This window comes from Otolemur garnettii, unplaced genomic scaffold (genome assembly GCF_000181295.1).
Source record: "Otolemur garnettii isolate 467f Iridium unplaced genomic scaffold, OtoGar3 scaffold00276, whole genome shotgun sequence".
Taxonomy (NCBI): Eukaryota; Metazoa; Chordata; class Mammalia; order Primates; family Galagidae; genus Otolemur; species Otolemur garnettii.
In genome coordinates this window covers 334,701-344,868 of record NW_003852671.1, presented here as the reverse complement: position 1 = coordinate 344,868, position 10,168 = coordinate 334,701, and the positions used below count along the sequence as shown (strand labels likewise).

Here is a 10,168-nt window from a genome sequence, read left to right as displayed (position 1 = left end):
AAAAAAAAAAAAAAAATTCTACCCTGTGATATATACACAACAGAAATGATTGTTTATGTTCCCCAAAACCATATTTGTTCACAACTATTCCTTTTTTTTGAGACAAAGACTCACTATGTCTCCTTTGGTAGAGTACCGTGGTGTCACAGCAACCTCAAACTCTGGGGGTTAAGTGATTGTCTTGCCTCAGCCTCCCAAGTAGCTGGGACTACAGGCACTGCCTGGCTTTTTTGTTGTTGCAGTTGTAATTGTTGTTTAGCTGGCCCAGGCCAGTTCAAACCCACTAGCCTCAGTGTATGTGGCCAGTGCCAGTGTTGTGTGGTGCTGAGCCTTTATTCTTAATAGCTAAAGACTAAACACACCCCAAATGTCTGTCAATAAAGGAAAAAACTGGCAGATTTATAAAAAGAATTTCTATTAAAAAAAGCAAAGATAAATGTAATTTGCATATCAAAAATACATTGTTAAGTAAAAGAAGCCAGACCTAAGAGAATAGACAGTATATAAGTTCATTTTTTATGAGGGTCAAGAATAGTGAAAATAGGGTGGCCTCCATAACTCAGTGGGGAGGTCACTGGCCACATACACCAAGGCTTGCGGGTTCAAACCTGGCCTGGGCCAGCTAAACATTGTTGTTTAGCCCAGCTAAAACAACACTGACAACCACAGCAAAAAAAAATAGCCAGGCTTTGTGGCAGATGCCTGTAGTCCCAGATGCTTGGGAAGCTGAGGCAAGAGAATCACTTAAGCCCAAGAGTTGGAGGTTGCTGTGAGTTGTGATGCCATGGCACTCCACTCAGGGTGATAGCTTGAGACTCTTTCTCAAAAAAAAAAGTATCTACTTTATATAACTTGTAACTTAATGAAATAATAACTTTAAAAGAGGCAGGGGACAGTGGCTAGTGTAATCCTAGTACTCTAGGAGGCGGAGGAAGGTTGATTAACTCACAGTTTCAAGACCAGCCTGAGCAAGAGCAAGACCCCCGTCTCTAAAAATAGCCGGCCATTGTGGCAGGCACCTGTTGTCCCAGCTATTTGGGAGGCGAAGGCAAGAGAATCACTTGAGCCCGAGAGTTTGAGGTTGCTGTGAGCTATGATGCGAGGGCACTTTATTGAGGGTGACAAAACAAGACTCTGTCTCAAAAAAAAGTTTAAAAGAGTAGATGTCCAGAGAGTGAGTCATAGCATTTGTTGCAACCTTGCTTGAGATAGGAAAGTTCTGTGATCTGAAGGAAATACAATCTTTCTGTTTCTCTCATTCAAGTTGGCTCCTTTGTGGTTTGAACACTTTGGGGAAATAAGTCATAAAGATACCTTTCTTTCATTAAGCAAAGTGCTATTTACATTAGAGCCAGTTTATGATTGCAGGCTAAACAGGTAAAATTTTCACCACTGTTTTTTTAAAAAATATATGTATATGTGTATATGTATATATTTATATTTTTTGAGACAGAGCCTCACTTTGTTGCTCTCAGTAGAGTGCTGTGGTGTCATAGCTCACAGCAACCTTGAACTCTTGGGCTTAAGTGATTATCTTGCCTCACCTCCCAAGTAATTGGGACTACAGGCACCTGGCACAATGCTTAGCTATTATTTTTAGAGATAAGGTGTCATTCTGGCTCAGGGAAGTTTCGAACCCATGAGCTTAGGCAGTCCACCTGCCTCGGCCTCCCAGAGTGCTAGGATTATAGGTATGAGCTCCTGGCCTGTTAAATGTAAGTTTTTAAGAACAATTAATTTGGCTCGGCACCCATAGCACAGTGGTTACAGCGTCTCCCACATACACCAGGGCTGGTGGGTTTGAACATGGCCCGGGCTAGCTAAACAACAATGACAACTGCAACAAAAAAATAGCCAAGGCATTGTAGCAGGCACCTGTAGTCCCAGCTACTTGGGAGGCTGAGGCAAGAGAATCACTGAAGCCCAAGAGTTGGACGCAGCATAGTGAGTCTCTGTCTCAAAAAAAAAAAAAGAATGATTAATTGAATGACCCATAGTCCCAGTGTACAGTTGACTAAATAGGCATTGCATAAATATCTCTGAAATGAATAAACTATACACAAAACTATTTAAAGAACTAATGGGGGGCAGCGCCTGTGGTTCAGTGAGTAGGGCACTGGCCCCAGCCAAACTGCAACAAAAAATAGCCAGGCGTTATGGCGGGCACCTGTATTCCTAGCTAATCGGGAGGCTGAGGCAAGAGAATCCCCTAAGCCCAAAAGCTGGAGGACGGCACTGTACTGAGGGCAACAAAGTAAGACTCTGTCGCTAAAAAAAAAGAACTAATGGTTTGTGTGAATGGGAATGAGTAAAAGGAGAGAAATGGGTATTTTTTAATTTGGGGGTTTTCTCAGTATCTTGTTTATAAACTATAATTCTCAAACTGCTCCCAGGAATTAGACAGAGAACAAATAGAAAGCTAAGTTAGAAGGTAACCTGTTCTAGTTTTATGTCTTGGCTCCTTATTTTTACTTTAATATTTGCTACAGTTTTAGTTTTCCTTTTAATATTTAACAGCCTAGAAGAGTGGATCTAGTTATGTAATAGGTCCACTAAAATAAAATAACTTTATTCGTATTATTTTACAGATCATTTGTGGTAGTAAAAGAGATTTTCGTGAATCTCTGTTGTTTCATGTCGTTTGCCTTCTGTATTCTGGATAATTGCAGTTATCTTACTCTTCATACTTCAAGGAAGAAATAAACAAAACCCAAAAAACCAACATGAAAATCACAGATATTGAATAATAGCCGTTTCTATATCTCAAGGGTGCTGCATAGAAAGAATGCCTTTTTGATCCCATACCATAGAATCTCTCCACATTTGGTTTTTTTAGTGCAGTCCAAGGGAGCCTTCCAGATTCCTTATGACTGTATAGAACACTAGTCCCTTGTTTTGGATATGAATTTTAATTCTTTTTGAGTTCTCATAAATAGTATCAATTTTCATATCTCAGCAGAATTGCTGTTTTGTTTGTTGTGGTAAACAGGAAAGGATTGGCATCTTTTGCTTTACCAAAGCGATCTGTATCTTCAAAAACTTGAAAACTTGGCTCTGCACCTATGGCTCAAGCGGCTAAGGTGTCAGCCACATACGCCTGAGCTGGCAGGTTCAAATCCAGCCTGGGCCCACCAAACAACTAAGACAGCTGCAACCAAAAAATAGCCAGGTCTTGTGGCAGGCGCCTGTAGTCCCAGCTACTTGGGACCGAGGGTGGCGGGTTCAACCCAGCCCTGGCCAAACTACAACAAAAAAAATAGCCGGGTATTATGGCAGGTACCTATAGTCCCAGCTACTCAGGAGGCTGAGGCAAGAGAATCACCTAAGCCCGGGAGTTGGAGGTTGCTGTGAGCTGTGATGCCATGGCACTCTACCTAAGGCAACAAAGTGAGACTCTGTCTCTTAAAAAAAAAAAAAAATTTGAAAAATACATAGTTACTTATCTAGTATAATAAATGTTTCCCTTGATCTTTTTTCCTGTTCCTATAACCTTTTTTTGTGTTTGCAAGAGCATTTGGTAAAAATCTTGGAACCATCTTCCCAAAAAATGCTTACATGAACTTAAACCGAAATTTCACGGTCACAGATCTAAAGTTAAGAACTTCGACACAGGGGGCCAAGCAGGGTGGTTTACGCCTGTAATCCCAGCACTATGGGAAGCTGAAGGCAGGTGGATTGCCTAAAGCTCACAGGTTCGAGACCATCCTGAGCAAGAGCAAGATCCTGTCTCTAAGAAAAAAAATAGTCAGGTATTATGGCGGGCGTCTGTAGTCCCAGCTACTTGGGTGGCTAAGGCAAGAGAATCTCTTGAGCTCAAGAGTTTTTTTTGTTTGTTTTGTTTTGTTTTTTGTAGACACAGAGTCTTACTTTATTGCCCCTGGTAGAGTGCTATGGCATCACACTGCTCACAGCAACCTCCAACTCCTGGGCTTAGGCCTCCCGAGTAGCTGGGACCACAGGTGCCTGCCACAATGCCCGGCTATTTTTTTGTTGCAGTTTGGCCAGGGCCAGGTTTGAACCAGCCACCCTCGGTATAGGGGGCCGGCGCCCTACCCACTGAGCCACAGGTGCCGCCCCGAGCTCAAGAGTTTGAAGTTGCTGTGAGCTATGATGCTACAGCACTCTACCAAGGGTGACAAAATGAGACTCTGTCTCAACAAAAAAAGAACTTCCACACAATATCAAAAATCATGACTGTGTACTAAGAAAAGCTAAATTTAGGGGAAGGATTTAGATTTTTCTTTCAAGAATTGATTGCTATTTTTTAGGATTATATATATATACACATATATTATTTAAATATTAACATAAATAGATATATTTTTTTCCAATGTGATTCAAAGAGATTGGGCATTGCACTGGCATACTTTTTTCTCCCTAGTTTCTACTAGCTAGAAATTTTCTCTAACAATGTCTTCATCAATATAAAAATGCTTTACAGCAGAGTGTCCACCCTTTTTTCTGCTGTGCACTGGAAGAATAATTGTCTTGAGCCACACATTAAATACACAAGTACTAAGAAGAGCTGGTGAGAGAAAAAAAAAGGCCCATGCATATTTTTCTCCATACCTGGTACCACAGGTAAACAAAACTGACCTCAGACAGTCTGCATGTGGCCTTTAGGTCTCAGGTTGGACACCCCTGCTTAAAGAATGAATGCATTGGCTAGGCACCAAATAGCTCAGTAATTAGAGCACCAGCCACATGCACCAGGGCTGGTGGGTTCAAACCCAGCCTGGGATTGCTACACATTGACAACTGCAACAAAAAAATTGGTGGGCACCTAGAGGCCCAGCTGCTTGGGGGGCTGAGGCAGGAGAATCTCTTAAGCCCAAAAGTTTGAGGTTGCTGTGAGCTGTGATGATGCCATGGCACTCTACCGAGGGTGACATAGACTCTGTCTCCAAAAAAAAAGAAAATGAATGCATTGAAAAAAATGAATAAATGCAGTTTTTAATCATGAAAAAAAATGTGGGTTCCTATTGAATTTGATCGGAATCAGCTGATATTTATCTTTAGATGGGACAAGTAGCAAGTTAATCATTAGTGTATGTTAATATTAGTAACAAGGGTTACTAATGGTTAAGTGATTTTATATATATCAGGCAATGTGATAAGCTTTTATTCACTAAATCCCATTTATCATAATAATATAAGGTTATTTTTTTTGAGATGGAACCTCAAGCTATCCCCCTGGGTAGAGTGCCATGGCATCACAGCTCACAGCAACCTCCAATTCCTGGGCTCAAGCGAGTCTCCTGCCTCAGCCTCCCAAGTAGCTGGGACTACAGGCGCCTGCCACAGCGCCGGCCATTTTTTGGTTGCAGCCATCATTGTTGTTTGGTGGGCCCAGGCTGGGGGTTCGAACCCACCACCTTAGGTGTATGTGGCTGGCGCCTTAGCCGATTGAGCCACAGGCGCTGAGCCATAATATAAGGTTATTACCATTATAATTCCTATTTGATAGATTATGAAAATCTGTTCAAGATCATAAAGAAAGTGGCAGAACTGGGACTTGTACTCAGGTCTCTCTGACACCAAAGTTTCTTTCTTTTATTTGTAATGCTCTGTTGTTATAGTGAACCTCCGTTTTAGTTTTCATTGTCAAAAAGGACCCATAGCAGTTACAGATCTTAGATCAGACATTATTCTGTTCGCTCCATGAGTGGTGACAACATTCAGAATAGAAAAGGTGTGTTACTCTTGGCAGAGGAAGGGATTGGGTCTTTAGCCAGCTAGAGTAATTTTTTTCTTCCTCTCTATAGAAAAGTTTGGTCATATCAAAACTAAGAATGTGTTCTGGAACTGTTAGAGAACCAGTTTGCCTTTTGGCTGTAGCAAGGTCTAGTTCCTATTATCCTTACCATGGCATTGGAGTTTTCTGAAAAACCTATACAAATGGGAATCTTATTTCTCATTAACATTGTAATTTAAATATTTTAAAGGGGGATAAGCTTCCCATGACTATACATTTTAGGATCTGTTTGTAAAGAACCTGAAATAAAATTGGCTGGTTGACAGTGAATTTTTGCAGTCTGGTAGTTCAGATATAACAACTGTCAAATAACTACTACCTATTGGAATCTTTAGAGAGATTTTAAGCATCATAGCTTAGCTAAACATAAAGTCTGGGTCCTAACTAATGGTATGGAAAGAATTACTTATTGGAATAATAGGCATAATAATTTAGGACAATGGAGATGGTAAAGATAGAAAAGAGATAAAAGAATTGAAAATTGTGATTGGTGTTGGTGGCCAGTATGTCCCAAAGACCAAGGGTATGAGAAAAAGAAGGGTAAAATTAAATAGGTCATGAAAAATCAATAATAAATTAGGATCCTAAACTGAAAAAATATGCTGAAAATCCCCAATTTCCCTATGTTCTCTACTCATCAGTATACTGTTTCTTCTCTTCCCACTAATTTTTTTCCCTTTTTTCTCCTACAGACATTCCATACACCAAGCTTGGGTGATGAGGAATTTGAAATCCCACCTATCTCCTTGGATTCTGATCCCTCTCTGGCTGTCTCAGATGTGGTTGGCCATTTTGATGACCTGGCAGATCCTTCATCCTCACAGGATGGCAGTTTTTCAGCCCAATATGGGGTTCAGACATTGGACATGCCTGTGGGCATGACCCATGGCTTGATGGAGCAAGGCGGGGGGCTCCTAAGTGGGGGCTTGACCATGGTAAGGGGTGCAAGATTTTATCAGGCTCATCTCAGCTCATGGGCATGATGTTAGGGTAAACAAAACCTACTGTCTATTTCCTGCTACTTGTTTTTCATTTTTGCTGCTAGTAGCTCATCAACAAAGACTTAATTTCACCTAAATAAATGAGATTTTCCATTGGGTCAATGTAAACTGTCCATTTATCTGAAATGACAATGATGTATTGTGATTTTTAAGTTTTTTTTTCCTTTTTTATTATGGCCTTTACATCCTAGGATTCAAATGTGAGTGATAGCTGGCAACACTGAAATTTATTAAAAAACAGCCTGAACCACACTTAGTATTAATTGTGGTTGGTATGATATATAAACCAGTTAGTTAGGCTTCCAGCATATCTCTTCAGTAGCACATATCCATTCTCTTTGTTTCATGCCAAACATCTCTAACATTGGCCTCATTTGTTCTGATTGCCTGTGTGTTACAACTTTAAAAGCTGTAATTTGGGGAGGGTATGTACAGACGGGGAGTTTTTTTTTACTCAGTGTGTCATCACTACCTACACATTACTGAAAAAGTTTATTGCTCTTTAAGTTGTCCAAAGTCACAAGTTTTCTGAATATTTTTAATTATCTTAGAATAGGCCTTTGAGTGCAAAGAAGTAAATTTACTAATTTCTATACTTTTTAAAAACTTAATATATTTTATATGTAAATAAATTTATGTTTCATAGAATTTAAAAAATGACAGTCTGGATAAGCAAAGTATTTCCTAAATTCAGGGAAGAAAAAGTCGTGTTTACTATATTTTGTGCTTAATCAATCTTTTTGCTTTTCTTAGGACTTGGACCATTCTATAGGAACTCAGTATAGTGCCAACCCACCTGTTACAATTGATGTACCAATGACAGACATGACATCTGGCTTGATGGGGCATAGCCAGTTGACCACCATTGATCAATCCGAATTGAGTTCTCAGCTTGGTTTAAGCTTAGGGGGTGGCACTATCCTGCCACCTGCTCAGTCACCTGAAGATCGTCTTTCAACCACCCCTTCACCTACTAGTTCACTTCACGAGGATGGTGTTGAGGACTTCCGGAGGGTAAGGCCAAAATAATTATGCTGTGATATTCTAGGATGAAACTTTTAACATATTGGGCCAAGCACAGTAGCTTAACACCTGTAATCTTAGCACTCTGGGAGGCAAAGACAGGTGGATTGCTTGAGCTTAGGAGTTTGAAACCAGCCTGGTCAAAAGCAAGACCCCATCTCTAGTGAAAATAGAAAAATGAGCCAGGTATTGTGGCAGGTGCCTGTAGTCCCAGCTATTTGGGAAGCTGAGATATGAGGATTGCTTTTGAGCCCAAAAGTTTTAAGTTGCTGTGAGCTATGATGATGCCCTAGCATTCAACCCCAAGGTGACAGAGACTGTCTCAAAAAAAAAACCAAAACTCTTCATATATAGATCATAATCAGTATTCTTTTTTTTTTTTTTTTTATTGTTTTTGTTGTTACAGTTTGGCTGGGGCTGGGTTCAAACCCTCCACCTTTAATTTATGGGGCCAGTGCCCTACTCACTGAGCCACAGGCACCACCCCACAATCAGTATTCTTTACTCCTGCTGCCCCATCTTCTTTGCTCTTTTCTGGGTATGGGTTTCTTCCGCTCAATTTCCAGTTTATATGCTCCTTCCAATCTCCATTTTTATTAGTTCTCACTTTACAAATCTCTTTTCATCTTATTGCCACTATTTTTAACATTTCTGAAAGTTTCATACATGTGGCTAGTTTCCTCCCTTGTAAAAGTTACTTTCTTACAGTTGTTCAGACGTAATACTTACCTTCTTCCATCTGTAATTCTCTTTCTTTTCTCCCCTACAGCAACTTCCCAGCCAGAAGACAGTGGTGGTAGAAGCAGGGAAAAAGCAAAAGGCCCCAAAGAAGAGAAAAAAGAAAGATCCAAATGAACCTCAGAAACCAGTATCAGCATATGCTTTATTCTTCCGTGATACACAGGCTGCCATAAAGGGGCAAAATCCCAATGCCACTTTTGGAGAGGTTTCAAAAATTGTGGCCTCAATGTGGGATAGTCTTGGAGAGGAACAAAAGCAGGTGAGTCACTGTTGAGGAACTGTAGAAAATGAATGTTCTAGAAGTTTCAAGGGGACAGTAACTAGATCATCTTCTAACTTCTTACATCATCATCTGATTTTTTTACATGTCTTCATCTAATGTCATCTTTTTGTTAGTGGCAGTCTTACATTATCCCTGTCCAAGAAAACTCATTTAAAAATTGTAAGTAATTATTATAAAAACACTGAATACATACAGTAACTCTGTAAAATAGCTACCATCACACTCTTTGTACTGAAGGTGGAAACTGGGGCCTAGTTCAGGTCTTCAAAGTTAAATGACCTGAACTAGGCCCCAGTTTCCACCTTCAGTTTCCACCTTCTTTGTACTGAAGGTGGAAACTGGGGCCTAGTTCAGGTCATTTAACTTTGAAGTGGTAGAGTTGAGACATAATCTAGGTTCTTCAACTCCAAAGTCCTTGTGCTTTGTACTAACAATGTCTTTTATAATTCCTTGTGTATCTTCAACTGTTCATAGCTTTTAGATATTTGATTTTACTAGGCTTCATATTTTTTCCCCATTAGTAAAATTCGGTTAGTCCTAATAATATTCCTGTGGCTACCCTAAAATCCACTACTAAGCTTAGATTTAGAATTTAATTCAGGATTTTCTCATTGGCCTAGTATAAACTTAAAAATTGTAGTTAATCTCCCTAAATTTAATTTAAATATTTAAGAGTAAAGAAAAAATGTTATACTGTAGAAATATACAATTGAAATTGAAGTAATTGTAGAGTGTCATTGTAGTAATTATTAATTGTAATATTAACCTATATCCCCATGTCTTATGTCAAAGTGAGTCCTCCACTTAGTACTTGAAACAAATAGCTGAATTTATTATATTTAGGTTATTAAGTATGAAATGTCCAATTTCCTTAAGTACGAAGGTTGACAGTTGATATTTCTGATATTTCACTTTGACACTTTTTAAATTTATATTGTGAAGGTACATCCTCATTCTTTCAAAAACATATTTTGGCTTGTGATTACCTTTCAGATTTTTTTTAAGAGCAATTTTTGTGAAAGCGTGGATATGTCAAAAATGGTATCATTTTCAAATATAAGTTCCATGGTCGAACCGATGCAGTGTAAATAGCTTGAAATACCTACAAAGTGTGTGAGAAGGATATGACTAATGACTACATAGTATATCGATGATTTAAGATGTTCCATTCTGGGCCAGGTCCAGTGGCTCACACCTGTAATCCTAGCATTCTGGGAGGCTGAGGCAGGTGGATTCCCTGAGCTCTTGAGTTCATGACCAGCCTGAGCCAGAGTGAGGCCTCATCTTTAAAAATAGTCAGGGGGCTCGGCGCCTATAGCTCAACCGGCTAAGGCGCCAGCCACGTACACCTAAGGTGGCGGGTTC

At 39.7% G+C, this 10,168-nt stretch overlaps 1 protein-coding gene across 1 annotated transcript in view; it reads left to right on the top strand.

Annotated features, from left to right (window-relative positions):
• TOX4 (TOX high mobility group box family member 4) overlaps positions 1–10,168 on the top strand; it is a 20,278-nt gene that overhangs the window by 3,753 nt on the left and 6,357 nt on the right. Inside the window, exons 3-5 of the mRNA XM_003803035.3 lie at positions 6,448–6,690; positions 7,510–7,770; positions 8,549–8,779. Of these exons, the coding sequence (XP_003803083.1) occupies positions 6,448–6,690; positions 7,510–7,770; positions 8,549–8,779 (735 nt within the window). The remainder of the gene's footprint in view (positions 1–6,447; positions 6,691–7,509; positions 7,771–8,548; positions 8,780–10,168) is intronic.